The 17,150-nt window shown below is 49.6% G+C and overlaps 1 protein-coding gene across 4 annotated transcripts in view; it reads right to left on the bottom strand.

Moving 5' to 3' along the window:
• Positions 1-234: 234 nt before the first annotated feature.
• The window catches only part of PDE2A (phosphodiesterase 2A), a 257,890-nt gene continuing 240,974 nt past the window's right edge, over positions 235-17,150 (bottom strand). For all 4 annotated transcript variants that reach the window (XM_069971912.1, XM_069971911.1, XM_069971910.1 and 1 more), the window contains 11 exons: positions 16,722-16,844; positions 14,709-14,779; positions 14,284-14,406; positions 9,493-9,580; positions 9,350-9,397; positions 9,073-9,147; positions 7,575-7,674; positions 2,450-2,562; positions 2,306-2,344; positions 1,847-1,953; positions 235-1,317 (listed from right to left, as the gene is read on the bottom strand). In XM_069971912.1, the coding sequence (XP_069828013.1) occupies positions 1,083-1,317; positions 1,847-1,953; positions 2,306-2,344; positions 2,450-2,562; positions 7,575-7,674; positions 9,073-9,147; positions 9,350-9,397; positions 9,493-9,580; positions 14,284-14,406; positions 14,709-14,779; positions 16,722-16,844 (1,122 nt within the window). In that variant the 3' untranslated portion in view covers positions 235-1,082. The remainder of the gene's footprint in view (positions 1,318-1,846; positions 1,954-2,305; positions 2,345-2,449; positions 2,563-7,574; positions 7,675-9,072; positions 9,148-9,349; positions 9,398-9,492; positions 9,581-14,283; positions 14,407-14,708; positions 14,780-16,721; positions 16,845-17,150) is intronic.

The raw sequence follows: 17,150 nt of genomic DNA, 5'->3' as shown, positions 1-17,150 counted from the left end.
CATCATATCCTGTACTCCGCCCACAGCTCTACCCTCCCATCATATCCTGTACTCCGCCCACAGCGCTACCGTCCCATCATATCCTGTACTCCGCCCACAGCTCTACCGTCCCATCATATCCTGTACTCCGCCCACAGCTCTACCGTCCCATCATATCCTGTACTCCGCCCACAGCTCTACCCTCCCATCATATCCTGTACTCCGCCCACAGCTCTACCCTCCCATCATATCCTGTACTCCGCCCACAGCTCTACCGTCCCATCATATCCTGTACTCCGCCCACAGCTCTACCGTCCCATCATATCCTGTACTCCGCCCACAGCTCTACCATATTATCATATCATGTACTCCACCGACAGCTCTACTATACCATCATATCCTGTACTCCACCGACAGCTCTACCATACCATCATATCCTGTACTCCACTGACAGCTCTACCATACCATCATATCCTGTACTCCAACCCCACCCAGAGCTGCATTCAGGATTCTGGTGTAGTGGCCATAGACAATGTGCCTGGCTGTATTGCGTTGTAGGAGATGTGGTGTTCAGCCCCTGCACAGTAGCTGCTCCGGAGTGATCTCCGCCCTGCACTGCAGCTTTGGATGTGACTGGAGACACCGCTACAGCCGGACAGGATAAGTAACATAACACAAAGTTACTCAACATTACATGTGACCCGAACACTAAAGATGGCGGCACAGTAATAGGACTCCAGAGAGTGACAAGTGGGTGTGGCCAACATGTCAGCAGAGGTGGGACCCCGCATAACAACCCTCAGTAAAAGGAATCCCATCATCCTCTTTGGCAGGACGTGCAGCATGTATCTCAGCCTTCCAGAAGGGTCAGGTGACTGTGAGGCGGGGTTGTGGGCGTTTCCATCTCCTGGGAGCACAGCGCCATCTGGTGTAACATACATTGCACTGCACACTGACGGCGACACAAGCCGGAGGATCCGAGCATGATGGGCGCTGCTCACAGCGGAGATATAGATATATATACATGTGTGTGGGTGTGTATATATATATATATATATAGAGAGAGAGAGAGAGAGAGGGGGTCCGCCGCCCGCGCTGGGAGGTCACTCCTCCGCCATTGAGCCGTTCACGCCTCTCGTCTCCGTGCAGCCATTGAGTTTATTATAGTCGTCGTCCAAGCTCTCCTGGATGTCGTATTCTTCATCCAGGAAGTCCAGGGAGTTGTTGCTGGGGAGCCCCCTGATGGTGAACTTGTGCGACACCCGCGTCCACTTCACACGGTTAGAGGCCACAATCTCGTAGAGCTCGGCCGAGCGCGGGAACAGGTCCTTCAGCAGCCTGGAGGCCAGAACATATATATATATATATACACTATATATACATGGCACTATCAGGTCCCTGTGATGTCACTATTAGGTCCCTGTGATGTCACTATTAGGTCCCTGTGATGTCACTATCAGGTCCCTGTGATGTCACTATGAGGTCACCGTGATGTCACTATGAGGTCACCGTGATGTCACTATGAGGTCACCGTGATGTCACTATGAGGTCACCGTGATGTCACTATGAGGTCACCGTGATGTCACTATGAGGTCACCGTGATGTCACTATGAGGTCACCGTGATGTCATTATGAGGTTCCTATGAGGTAACTATGAGGTCACCGTAATGTCACTATGAGGTTCCTGTGAGGTAACTAGGAGGTTCCTGTGAGGTCAACGTGCTGTCACTATGAGGTCACCGTGATGTCACTATGAGGTTCCTGTGAGGTCACTATGAGGTCACCGTGATGTCACTATGAGGTCACCGTGATGTCACTATGAGGTTCCTGTGAGGTCACCGTGATGTCACTATGAGGTCACACTCACTTGTAGATGGGCATGGCGATGTGCTCCATGAAGCTGATCTGCAGCTCGGGGATGTACGCCTTCTCACGGTCCATCATCTCGCTCGGCCGGTTCCCCATGGCTTTCTCCTGCAGATACAGAGAGGGATCAGTCATGTATGTCTCACCTCACCACATTTGGGGGGTCGAGGGGCTCTGTCACCAGGCGGGGGAGGGAGGCTCTATGTCACTAGCCATAGGGGGCGGGGCTTTGTCACTAGCCATGGGGGGGCGGGTCTCTGTGTCACTAGCCATAGGGGGCGGGGCTTTGTCACTAGCCATGGGGGGCGGGGCTCTGTCACCAGGTGGGGGAGGGGGGGCTTTATGTCACTAGCCATAGGGGGCGGGGCTTTATGTCACTAGCCATGGGGGGCGGGGCTCTGTCACCAGGTGGGGGAGGGGGGGGCTCTATGTCACCAGGCAGGGGCGCTCCAGCACTTACCAGGTCTCCCTGAGAGAAGAACTCTTTGTAGATCAGCTCCTGGGGGAGAGAAGAGTCACAGGATTATATGACATGGGCCCCAGCAGCACAGAGTATTTCAGGCCAGGGTATGACAGGTCTCCTCCTCTGCCCCGGGGGACTCACCGCAATCTTCTTGGTGGTCTTCCAGCCTTTGGTTTGATCAGAGAGGTCACAGGAGGTCATGAGCAGGCAGAGCAGGAGGTCGTGGTGATGCTTGTTTTTGGGATTATAACCATCTGCAACACGAAGGGTTAACGGTGAGTGTAGAATGGCGTCACCCCTGCCGCAGAGCCGACACTGCTACATCACCCCTCCCGCAGAGCCGACACTGCTACATCACCCCTCCCGCAGAGCCGACACTGCTACATCACTCCTCCCGCAGAGCCGACACTGCGACATCACCCCTCCCGCAGAGCCGACACTGCGACATCACCCCTCCCGCAGAGCCGACACTGCGACATCACCCCTCCCGCAGAGCCGACACTGCGACATCACCCCTCCCGCAGAGCCGACACTGCGACATCACCCCTCCCGCAGAGCAGACACTGCTACATCACCCCTCCCGCAGAGCCGACACTGCGACATCACCCCTCCCGCAGAGCCGACACTGCGACATCACCCCTCCCGCACAGCCGACACTGCTACATTGTGGTATCCCACTAGGGTTGTTACTATTATTCACACCCTTCGTAAAAATCTATACTTTTTGTGGTCTTGTTGCAGCCAGAGTAATATTTAAAGATGACCACTAGATGTCGCTGTATTGTATATTGAAGTGTGGAAGCTGCACAGCTGAAGTGTCTTAAAGGGTTATTGTGTTTGTGTATACCAGATTCTGTGAACCAGTAGGATCTTTACTTTCTTCTATCCTATCACCTCTTCCCTTGCACTCATTTCCATCCAACCACAGCGTGCCACACGCGCTGGATGGGAAGTTAGTCCCTTGGATGAGGGAGGAGTCTTAGTTGGGACTCTGTGAAGAAAGGACGCAGCTCAGATAGCTCTTCACAGTGGTTCTACCTGGACCCTGGCCCTCTGCCATGTCCCCCTAAAAAGCCACAGTCTTAGTCAGTACCCTGCATGGGTAGGACGCAGGACAGTGCCCTCTTACAAACTTCTTTCTTGAAGTACCTGTATCGTGAGTGATGCAGTGCTAAACCCTTCAGGAGAGGACTAGCCTACAGATCATCTCAACCCACGCCGTGGACTAGGAGTAACCACAGTGCAGGACAGTATCCACTAAAGAGCCAAAAAGCTAGGAACTGATCCGGGTGGAGAAAAGTTACTGGAAAGTCTACGAACTCCATCTCACAGCGCGAGTGTCCACTGATGCCCCCAAAAATTTAAATATGCAAAACAGGAGTCTGTGGAGCCTTGGTTGCGAGTCTCAAAACACGGGATAGCCAGATATCTCTAGCCTGTTGCCACGGGGTGCCTCCATGATAGGGAGAGCACCACACCACCCTGATAAATAACCCCTTAAGTCCCACTCGGTTGTGAGTATTGGAACATAAATAGGGAAACACCAGGGTGGCCCCTTTTTGTCAATGTCTAACTCAAGGTGCGAGTATTGCGATCATGACAAGGGCTTGCCAAGGCAGGCTTCCACCCACAGACAGACGTTTCGGGGGTTTTTGCCCCTCGTCAGTGTGGAGTAGGATTCTGGCTAGATGGAAGCCTGCCTTGGCAAGCCCTTGTCATGATCGCAATACTCGCACCTTGAGACATTGACAAAAAGGGGCCACCCTGGTGTTTCCCTATTTATGTTCCAATACTTGCAACCGAGTGGGACTTAAGGGGCTATTTATCAGGGTGGTGTGGTGCGCTCCCCATCATGGAGGCACCCCGTGGCAACAGGCTAGTGATATCTGGCTATCCCGTGTTTTGAGACTCGCAACTGAGGCTCCACGGACTCCTGTTTTGATAGTAAATCAAGTCAACGTTATCCACGGAGTCTGTGATTATTCACCACCACCTGCACAGCATATACACCCCAACCTTGGGGTATCTCCCCTTTCTGTGGGTGGCGGGTCCTACCATCCGGGAGGGTCATTACACCGATCCGGCCATCTGTGACTACAACATCTGTGACTACACTATCCCAAGGGACCCGGCAGCAACCTGACAGGGCACCGGCCACAGGGGAGAAGGGTACAACCGGCCTTACACCTTGAAAGCAGGCGTGCCATCACACCTGTGTGCCCACCAGGCACTGTATCTTGGCGATCCACCACCAGAGTGGCGTCACACTTCCATCTAGCAAGTGACTGTCCGTCCCACCACTACAACACCATCTGTCACCACAGAACTGGCGTCACGAACAGGATTACAAGCCTTGTTACTGTTTATTGTCGCTGACTAAAACGCTGTTTTGGTGTATTTCACTGTTGGAACTGTGTGCTCAGTAACGTTCACAAAAATCACCCAGGACTCATTACTGCACCACCTATTGCCCTGAAGATAACTGCTTCGACCCAAGTGACCCCGGCATTGCTCATAAAAGTGGGGGAGCCATCTTTATTGGAATTGTATCCTTTATACATTGCGCCATCAATTGCCAGAAAGCCCGCCAAAATGCAGAACGGCGCAGCACAGAGTTGTTTCCGGGAGGACCCCTGATGGTGAGGCACCTCCTTTCCCCTACTTCTGGCGCGGCCATGATATTGGAGGCCGACGCCCATGTACGTCCCCTGCGCTCGATCAGAAGTGATGACTCCGCCCTCAGAGACGACAAGATGGCGAACCGAGAGCAGCAGGTCTTTGACTCGGCTACACAAGCCATTGCCGAGATTGTCGGAGCCCTGGCCCACTGGTCAGCCAACTTCGCAGACAAGCAGCTGGACCCTGCCACACCGTCCTCCACTCCGGCCCAGCCGCTACGACCACCGGTCACACAGCCGACGGCCAGGGATGCAGTACCGGGAGGTGAGAGCGGCTTTGCTATTCGGGATCCTGATCAGGACAGCGATCCCTACTCAGAGTTCTCTGTGCATGACGAGGACGAGTATGCGGCTGAAGCAGTCTTTGATGGTACCGACCATACCGAGTACGCAGCTGTTCCGGCGCTTCCACCACGCTCCCATGCTCCAGTCCCAGTAAAGCCGCAGGGCTGCAACCCTCCTGAGGTGGGACCGCCTCCACTACCTCTGCAGCCGCAGGCTCACAAGAGCAAAGCCCAGCAGCTCCTGGATGTGCTAAGAGACATTGCTCCGGCTAAGCCGCCACCCTTCTGTGGTCCGGCGGTAGAGAAACAGCGGCATCAGCCGTCCCAGCACAGTCCCGACCCAGGGCGCAGCTACCAGGAAAGTCACCGCATCAGAGCTGGAGAGAGAACGGATGATAATCCCCGTCCTGGTGAGAAGACCCTGGAGAGACGGAGAGCCACGGTGCTGTCGTTTGACAAGGATAAGGGATATGGACGTGTACAAGACTCCTAAATCGGGGAGGAGATCCGTGTGAGTCGTCGTATTTGCCTGGTACCCGCCATAACCTGAAGGAGGGTGAGATCGTGGAATATACTCCTTATAGCTTTGAGGGACTCAGATGGGCTGGGGTGATCACCAAACACTATGTCCAGGAACCGTACAAACCTATGGCATCACAGGACTGGAACGAGACCTAGGAGGAGGAGGAGGAGGAGGACGAGGAGGAGGAGGAGGACGAGGACCACCACTACCACAGGAAAGCCCTGGAGGAACAAGTCATCATGGCTACAACCGCTGAGTCCAAGACTACACCACTAACCAGACAAGATGTCAGGCAGAGAACCGCTACTGCCACCATTGCTGTCCCTCTCCTGCAGCGGCTGTCACAGAGGTCAGCACCGTGTCACAGATCCAGCCTCAAGTCACCTACAAGGTTGTGTGACCTCAGCTCCAGCACCAGTCACTACTACAGCGTCTACCATGACGGAGGAGGGTGTCTGCTGTAAGAGATGTGGATCCAGGCGTCGGATTCCCGCACAGCCAAGGAAGAAGTCCACCAAGCTGGCTCCTCAACGCTCCCTAACCTTCTAGAAGGGGTGTCCCCCAAAAGGGATGCTGAAGAGGGCGCTATGCTGTATCATCTCATGTGATCAGTGGACTTCCCTTATACTGCAGTGCTGGGTGCGGCCTCTAGATGGAGACATTGCACAATTACTTATCTAATCCTGATATATTGTGTGTGATAGGAGATTAAAGTGTGAGGGAGGATCAGGGAGGATGATGGGAGTGATGATACACTGTGTATGATAGGAGATTAGAGTGTGAGCTCCTGGGGTCAGGGATGATGATAGGAGTGATGATACACTGTGTGTGATAGGAGATTAGAGTGTGAGCTCCTGGGGTCAGGGATGATGATGGGAGTGATGGTACACTGTGTGTGATAGGAGATTAGAGTGTGAGCTCCTGGGGTCAGGGATGATGGGAGTGATGATACACTGTGTGTGATAGGAGATTAGAGTGTGAGCTCCTGGGGTCAGGGATGATGGGAGTGATGATACACTGTGTATGATAGGAGATTAGAGTGTGAGCTCCTGGGGTCAGGGATGATGATAGGAGTGATGATACACTGTGTGTGATAGGAGATTAGAGTGTGAGCTCCTGGGGTCAGGGATGATGATGGGAGTGATGGTACACTGTGTGTGATAGGAGATTAGAGTGTGAGCTCCTGGGGTCAGGGATGATGGGAGTGATGATACACTGTGTGTGATAGGAGATTAGAGTGTGAGCTCCTGGGGTCAGGGATGATGGGAGTGATGATACACTGTGTATGATAGGAGATTAGAGTGTGAGCTCCTAGGGTCAGGGATGATGGGAGTGATGATACACTGTGTGTGATAGGAGATTAGAGTGTGAGCTCCTGGGGTCAGGGATGATGATGGGAGTGATGGTACACTGTGTATGATAGGAGATTAGAGTGTGAGCTCCTGGGGTCAGGGAGAATGATGGGAGTGATGATACACTGTGTATGATAGGAGATTAGAGTGTGAGCTCCTGGGGTCAGGGAGAATGATGGGAGTGATGATACACTGTGTATGATAGGAGATTAGAGTGTGAGGGAGGATCAGGGAGGATGATGGGAGTGATAGTACACTGTGTGTGATAGGAGATTAGAGTGTGAGCTCCTGGGGTCATGGAGAATGATGGGAGTGATGATACACTGTGTATGATAGGAGATTAGAGTGTGAGCTCCTGGGGTCAGGGATGATGGGAGTGATGGTACACTGTGTGTGATAGGAGATTACAGCAGGGGGCGCTCTTCTCACCTCTCGCCATCTTCTCGAGCTCTTTGAATATTCGCAGATGATGCGCCAAATCTGTGGCCAAGATAATGTCCCTCATGAGGTCCAGCATCCTCTGATAATCCTGAGGAGGAGAGACAAGACATGGTGAGGGGGGCCGCCAGGGGGTCCCCAGCCATTACCCCCCTCACCTGCAGTATGTGACAGTTCACCTGTACTCACCAGGGGGTCCCCAGCCATTAACACCCCCCCCCCCCCTCACCTGCAGTATGTGACAGTTCACCTGTACTCACCAGGGGGTCCCCAGCCATTAACACCCCCCCCCCCCTCACCTGCAGAATGGGACAGTCCACCTGTACTCACCAGGGGGTCCCCAGCCATTAACCCCCCCCCCCTCACCTGCAGAATGGGACAGTCCACCTGTACTCACCAGGGGGTCCCCAGCCATTAACCCCCCCCCCCCCCTCACCTGCAGAATGGGACAGTCCACCTGTACTCACCAGGGGGTCCCCAGCCATTACCCCCCCCTTCACCTGCAGAATGGGACAGTCCACCTGCGCTCACCATGGGGTCCCCAGCCATTACCCCCCTCCCCCTCTCACCTGCAGAATGGGACAGTCCACCTGTACTCACCAGGGGTTCCAAGCCATTACCCCCCCTCACCTGCAGAATGGGACAGTCCACCTGTGCTCACCAGGGGGCCCCCAGCCATTATCCCCCCTTACCTGCAGAATGGGACAGTCCACCTGTACTCACCAGGGGTTCCAAGCCATTACCCCCCCTCACCTGCAGAATGGGACAGTCCACCTGTGCTCACCAGGGGGCCCCCAGCCATTATCCCCCCTTACCTGCAGAATGGGACAGTCCACCTGTACTCACCAGGGGTTCCCAGCCATTACCCCCCCCCCTCACCTGCAGAATGGGACAGTCCACCTGCGCTCACCAGGGGTTCCCCAGCCATTACCCCCCCCCCCCCCTCACCTGCATAATGGGACATTCCACCTGGGCTCACCAGGGGTTCCCCAGCCATTACCCCCCCCCCCCCCCCTCACCTGCAGAATGGGACAGTCCACCTGTACTCACCAGGGGTTCCCAGCCATTACCCCCCCCTCACCTGCAGAATGGGACAGTCCACCTGTGCTCACCAGGGGTTCCCAGCCATTACCCCCCCTCACCTGCAGAATGGGACAGTCCACCTGTGCTCACCAGGGGGTCCCCAGCCATTACCCCCCCCCCCCTTCACCTGCAGAATGGGACAGTCCACCTGCGCTCACCAGGGGTTCCCAGCCATTACCCCCCCTCACCTGCAGAATGGGACAGTCCACCTGTACTCACCAGGGGTTCCCAGCCATTACCCCCCCTCACCTGCAGAATGGGACAGTCCACCTGTACTCACCAGGGGTTCCCAGCCATTACCCCCCCTCACCTGCAGAATGGGACAGTCCACCTGTACTCACCAGGGGTCCCAGCCATTACCCCCCCCCCCCTCACCTGCAGAATGGGACAGTCCACCTGTACTCACCTTGCGTGAAAACTGTTCAAAGATGTTACACCCCTGTGAGTTGAGGATGGCGATGGCCTGAGCAAAGTGATGTCTCTGCCGGGAGAGGAGAACATTACCACACAGCCAGAGCTGGAATCCCAATGCTGCTGCAGCTCTCACACCTTCTTATACAGCAGTGAGCTGCACATTATAGGGTTATGGGGATGTCTGGCGGCAGAAGTGTGAGTGCAGCTCTGGAGGTAACACAGACAGCGGGGTCCTGTAGGGGGGATGTGGGGGTGCAGGGGTTACTCACCTCCATTACCGACCCCTCGGAGCTGTACAGAGCTGCCAGGACGGATTTCTATATAAAACAGAAGGAACAATCATCCAAAGATAAAGAGGAGGTGAGAGGCGGCTGATAACAGAGAGAAACAGCCCCCCCCCCCCCAAACCTACCGAGGCCACCTGGAAGGAATTGTTGGTCCCCCGGTGATCCAGATCGTGGCACATACACGAGACAAACAGGGCGAAGATCTCTATATCCCTGAGAGAGGAGAAACATATATCATATATACATATATACACATCATACATCATATATACTTATATATACACAAGACAAACAGGGTGAAGATCTCTATGTCCCTGAGAGAGGAGAAACATGAGGTCACACATCTATATATATATATATATATATATATATATATATATACACACACATACACATACATACAGTGGTGCCTTGGATTATGAGCATAATTCGTTCCGGGACCGCGCTTGTAATTCAAATACACTCTTACACCAAAGCAAAACTTCCCATAAGAAATCACTGGTATGCAGACAATTGGTTCCACACCCCCAAATATAATGATTTATTATTCTGAATAACATGTAGAACAGATGAAACAAACATTCAGAAACAGCAGAATCTGTGATATTATAAGTTACTGTACAGTAATGGAGAGGATGGGAAACACAAGGGCGGAGAGAGACTGCAGGGAGCATGAAGGAATGAGCAGGACAGATGTGGGCACATACATGCAGCACTCTCTGTCCGGGGAGAGAGGGGTTACAGCTATGGAGAGATTACCTCCACAGTCCTGTCCCCTGATGTAAGCCCCAGCCTGAAGGGGATCTGCTATGATTTAGAAGGTGAGGGAGACTTCCTGGGTCAGAGTACAGGGCTGTAGACCCCGCTATGCAGACCAAGCCCCTCCTCCACTCCCACCCAGTACAGGGAGCTCTTAATCCAAAGCAATGCTCTTACACCAAGTCATGATTTGGAAAAACTGTGAGCTCTTATACCAAAACACTCTTAAACCAAGTTACTCTTAAACCAAGGTACCACTGTATGTACACAAGACAAACAAGGCAAAAATCTCAATTTCCCTGAGAGAGGAGAGACATGAGGTGTGCCAGACCAATCCAGTCATATACACATATATACACATCATACATACATATATACATCATATATACATTATACATACACAAGACAAACAAGGCAAAAATGTCCCTGAGAGAGGAGAAAGAGGAGAAACATCATATATACATCATACATACATATATATATATATATATATATATATATATATATATATACACATGTGCGAGAACCATCCAATCATATATACATCATACATATACATATATATACACATATCATACATACATATACACATCATACATCATATATGTGTGTGTGTGTGTGTGTGTGTGAGAGAGAGAGAACCATACTGATATATACATCTATATACATCATACATACATATACACAAGACAAACAAGGCAAAAATCTCTGTCCCTGAGAGAGGAGAAAGAGGAGAAACATCATATATACATCATACATACATATATATACATGTGCGAGAACCATCCAATCATATATACATCATACATACATTATACATATATATATATATATATATATACACACATATCATACATACATATACACATCATACATCATATATGTGTGTGTGTGTGTGTGTGTGTGAGTGAGAGAGAGAACCACACTGATATATACATCATACATACATATATATACATGTGCGAGAACCATCCAATCATATATACATTATACATATATATATATATATATACACATATCATACATACATATACACATCATACATCATATATGTGTGTGTGTGTGTGTGTGAGTGAGAGAGAGAACCACACTGATATATACATCTATATACATCATACATACATATATACACAAGACAAACAAGGCAAAAATCTTGATTATAAATCATCATCATCATCATCATCATCTCTATGTCCCTAAGAGAGGAGAAACATGAGGTGTGCCAGACCCATACAGTGATATATACATCTATTTACATCACACATTATACATCATATATACCTTATATATCATATATACACATACACACGTGTGAAAGAACCATACAGTAATATAGACATCATATATATATATATATATGTGTGTGTGTGTGTGTGTGTGCGAGAATCCTAATATATACATGTGTGTGGGACTATGTATCAAGAATCCTACAATCATATATACATACATCATATAATCGTGTGTGTGTGTGTGTGTGTGTGTGTGTGTGTGTGTGTGTGTGTGTGTGTGTGAAAAGATCATGCATACATTTTAAATTTATATATCAACGATAAATCACTGTGCTCATCGGAAATCACACCATAGTATCATGTGCCACAGCGCCATCTAATGGTAGAATCTGGAGGTGCATAGCAATTACTGCTCTGTGTACTATATCGCCATCTAATGGTAGAATCTGGAGGTGCACCCCTATTATAATACTGCACTGTGTACTATAGCTTCATCTAATGGTAGAATCTGGAGGTGCACCCCTATTATAATACTACACTGTGTACTATAGCTTCATCTAATGGTAGAATGTGGATGTGCCACCTCCATTATAATTAGAGATGAGCGAACCTCGAACATGCTCGAGTCAATCCGAACTTGAACGTTCGGCATTTGATTAGCGATGGCTGCTGAACTTGGATAAAGCTCTAAGGTTGTCTGGAAAACATGGATATAGTCATTGGCTGTATCCATGTTTTCCATATAGCCTTAGGGCTTTATCCAAGTTCAGCAGCCACCGCTAATCAAATGCCGAAAGTTTGGGTTCGGATCGACTCGAGCATGTTCGAGGTTCGCTCATCTCTAATTATAATACTGCAGCACCATCTAATGGTAGAATGTGGATGTGCACCTCCATTATAATACTACACTGTGTACTACAGCTCCATCTAATGGTAGAATGTGGATGTGAACCTCCATTATAATACTACACTGTGTACTACAGCTCCATCTAATGGTAGAATGTGGATGTGAACCTCCATTATAATACTACACTGTGTACTACAGCTCCATCTAATGGTAGAATGTGGATGTGCCACCTCCATTATAATACTACACTGTGTACTACAGCTCCATCTAATGGTAGAATGTGGATGTGCACCTCCATTATAATACTACACTGTGTACTACAGCTCCATCTAATGGTAGAATGTGGATGTGCACCTCCATTATAATACTACACTGTGTACTACAGCTCCATCTAATGGTAGAATGTGGATGTGCACCTCCATTATAATACTACACTGTGTACTACAGCTCCATCTAATGGTAGAATGTGGATGTGAACCTCCATTATAATACTACACTGTGTACTACAGCTCCATCTAATGGTAGAATGTGGATGTGAACCTCCATTATAATACTACACTGTGTACTACAGCTCCATCTAATGGTAGAATGTGGATGTGCACCTCCATTATAATACTACACTGTGTACTACAGCTCCATCTAATGGTAGAATGTGGATGTGCACCTCCATTATAATACTACACTGTGTACTACAGCTCCATCTAATGGTAGAATGTGGATGTGCACCTCCATTATAATACTACACTGTGTACTACAGCTCCATCTAATGGTAGAATGTGGATGTGCACCTCCATTATAATACTACACTGTGTACTACAGCTCCATCTAATGGTAGAATGTGGATGTGCACCTCCATTATAATACTACACTGTGTACTACAGCTCCATCTAATGGTAGAATGTGGATGTGCACCTCCATTATAATACTACACTGTGTACTACAGCTCCATCTAATGGTAGAATGTGGATGTGCACCTCCATTATAATACTACACTGTGTACTACAGCTCCATCTAATGGTAGAATGTGGATGTGCACCTCCATTATAATACTACACTGTGTACTACAGCTCCATCTAATGGTAGAATGTGGATGTGCACCTCCATTATAATACTATACTGTGTACTACAGCTCCATCTAATGGTAGAATGTGGATGTGCACCTCCATTATAATACTACACTGTGTACTACAGCTCCATCTAATGGTAGAATGTGGATGTGCACCTCCATTATAATACTACACTGTGTACTACAGCTCCATCTAATGGTAGAATGTGGATGTGCACCTCCATTATAATACTACACTGTGTACTACAGCTCCATCTAATGGTAGAATGTGGATGTGCGCCTCCATTATAATACTACACTGTGTACTACAGCTCCATCTAATGGTAGAATGTGGATGTGCACCTCCATTATAATACTACACTGTGTACTACAGCTCCATCTAATGGTAGAATGTGGATGTGCGCCTCCATTATAATACTACACTGTGTACTACAGCTCCATCTAATGGTAGAATGTGGATGTGCACCTTTATTACAAGGCTATGTTACCACACAGTATTTTTGTTCAGTATTTTGGTCAGAGTAGATTAAAAACACAGAAATGCTTTGTTCACACTTGTTTGAATTTTTTTGTGAACCGTATTTGCTGTTAAATGACGGCCATCGCTAATGGCAGAATGTGGATGTGCACCTCCATTATAATACTGCACTGTGTACTATAGTACCATCTAATGGTATAATATGGATGTGCACCTCCATTATAATACTGCACTGTGTACTATAGAACTATCTAAATGGTATAATATGGATGTGCACCTCCATTATAACACTGCACTGTGTATTATAGCACCATCTAATGGTATAATATGGATGTGCACCTCCATTATAATACTGCACTGTGTACTATAGCACCATCTAATGATATAATATGGATGTGCACCTCCATTATAATACTGCACTGTGTACTATAGCACCATCTAATGGCAGAATGTGGATGTGCACCTCCATTATAATACTGCACTGTGTACTATAGCACCACCTAGAGGTTGTACATATAACTACAGACTGTTACTTACTCTAAGTAATTGATGAGTTCCAGGTTCTTGTACAGCAGGTAGCAGAAGTGTGACACAGAGAAGGCGTGCGTCCAGTTGTGATATGGAGGGTCCCTGTACCCCTTCTTCACCATAAGGCAAAATCTATGGACATACAAATGTGCAGTCATTAATACAACCTCCAATAACACCAGGAGTACAAAGGAAAACTGAGGGGGCTTGGAAATCTCATTTATCAATGAATTCTGTGCCTCCCAATAACCTGCAGTCCTAACACACAACACCCTCAGCTCTGCTACATCAGTATAAATCTCAGTTATGGAGAATCTTTTTGTGTCAGTCTTCACTGTAGTTCTTGCATTCTATTTATGAAACTGGGAGCTCTGGATGAACAGGTTAAGGAGCTGAGAGAGGGACCCACATCCCGACAACATTTCATCACAAACCTGATCAGCGTCGTCCGATCAATCTTGTAGTTGCTGATAAAGCCCATGTCCTCAAACATGCTGAGAGTGGCCTGCAAGGAGCGGACAAGGGCACAGTTATAGCCACACACGGAAGAGACATACGTGTAATAAACATGGGACATACAGCAATGCTTTACAATACAAACTGACCCAAGAGCTGACAATCTAATAACCTAAGACAGTGTGAAACTATATGCTGGGACTTGTGCTCCACTGCATGACCGTATTATAATGAGAGGTGATAATATTGTGAAGTATCAGGTGCTTGGCGAGGGATGAAGTCACTCCTTTTAGGTTTATACTGCTCCTGCGCCATCTGCTGGCAGAGTACGGCATTACATGTGACTTTCTTTCCGCACAGCTGCAGGGATCAGATGGGATGGGAGAAGCGCCAGCGTTGTGTGACTCGTCCCTGGGGGTGATCTATTATGATTTACAATGTTGCCTTTTGAAGAAACATCTCATTCCGTGAAGATTTGTGATTCTGGAGCTTCGCTCCATTTAGCTTCTCTACAATAAATGCAAACTCATTATTCACAGCCGACAATATAAGCGACTCCTCCGCAAATCCAAACTGGGGCAGGATAGTGACAGGTGTGCAGGTGCTGTATACGCCACTTATGGAGGTAACGCTGTGTGGAGTGTCAGCTCTGTCTATCATAACTGCAGTGCAAGAAAAGGGTTAACTAGATGGGCAGCGGAGGGTTCTCTGCTGGTCAGGGGGCGGCCGAGGTGACGGGCAGCGGACTGGCAGAAGAACAACTGAAACCTGGTGCCGCACTGTATGACCTCCCCCCGCCCTGTATGACCGCACCTCCCCCCGCCCTGTATGACCGCACCTCCCCCCGCCCTGTATGACCGCACCTCCCCCGCCCTGTATGACCGCACCTCCCCCCGCCCTGTATGACCGCACCTCCCCCCGCCCTGTATGACCGCACCTCCCCCCCCCCCCCCCCCAAAAGAGGATCCTAGGAGACCCTGTGTTCCCTCCGATGTTTGTCACGTCTCTCTACATGTGGGAACAGAGATCGTACAGTCACCCCCATGGGAGAACGGGGCGAGGAAAGGACGCCGATTCCCAAGGAGTCCAAGGAGAACATTAACCCTTTACTGATGTGTCCACCACAAACACCAATGTGGAGCCCTCTAAGGAGACACGGACATATATACTGGATATATGGGGTTATATAGAGGTGTACTGGAAATATGGGGTTATATGGGGGCATCACATTGTATATAAGTATCCCCAGGTTAGTGGCTGTCCCCGTCACTCACCACAGTGGTATCATCCTCGGGGAGGGAGCGGGGGGTGTACTGGTTATATTGGGGGGTGTACTGGTTATATGGTGGTGGTGGGGGTGGTAGTAACCCCAGCCTAGTCACTGTCCCCCCCGCACTCACCACAGTGGTATCATCCCCGGGGAGAGAGCGGGGGGTGTACTGGTTATATTGGGGGTGTACTGGTTATATGGTGGGGGTGGTAGTATCCCCAGCCTAGTCACTGTCCCCCCGCACTCACCACAGTGGTATCATCCTCGGGGAGGGAGCAGGGGGTGTACTGGTTATATTGGGGGTGTACTGATTATATGGTGGGGGTGGTAGTATCCCCAGCCTAGTCACTGTCCCCCCGCACTCACCACAGTGGTATCATCCTCGGTGAGGGAGCGGGGGGTGTACTGGTTATATTGGGGGGTGTACTGGTTATATGGTGGTGGTGGTAGTAACCCCAGCCTAGTCACTGTCCCCCCGCACTCACCACAGTGGTATCATCCTCGGTGAGGGAGCGGGGGGTGTACTGGTTATATTGGGGGTGTACTGGTTATATGGTGGGGGTGGTAGTATCCCCAGCCTAGTCACTGTCCCCCCGCACTCACCACAGTGGTATCATCCTTGGGGAGGGAGCGGGGGGTGTACTGGTTATATTGGGGGTGTACTGATTATATGGTGGGGGTGGTAGTATCCCCAGCCTAGTCACTGTCCCCCCGCACTCACCACAGTGGTATCATCCTCGGGGAGGGAGCGGGGGGTGTAGCTGAAACTTGAAAAGCTTGGATCGATCTGGGAGACGGATGGGATGCCGTTCGCCTCCAGTTTCCGGGCTTCGTCTTCACAGACCTAAAATAGAGAAACATAAGGATTATTATAGGATGTGACCCCAACATGGCCGGAGCGTCTACTGACATCTCCAGGCCAGAATGTGTGTCATGTGACACCGGTGACATCACTACTGACTGTATCTATCTGTCCGCTCATCACTGTATAGTCTCTATATACTGTATACGTCTCTCTATACTGTAGGTATATCTGTACAGACCCCCATCCTGCAGTACACACACTGATCCCCCCTCCCTCCGCAGATCACTGTACACATCTCTATATACTGTATATACTGTATACGTCTCTATACTGTATGTGTATCTG

This window comes from Dendropsophus ebraccatus, chromosome 5 (assembly GCF_027789765.1).
Source record: "Dendropsophus ebraccatus isolate aDenEbr1 chromosome 5, aDenEbr1.pat, whole genome shotgun sequence".
NCBI classification, from domain to species: Eukaryota; Metazoa; Chordata; class Amphibia; order Anura; family Hylidae; genus Dendropsophus; species Dendropsophus ebraccatus.
Note: the sequence above shows the minus strand (reverse complement) of the source record. Positions and strands in the feature narration are given on the sequence as shown.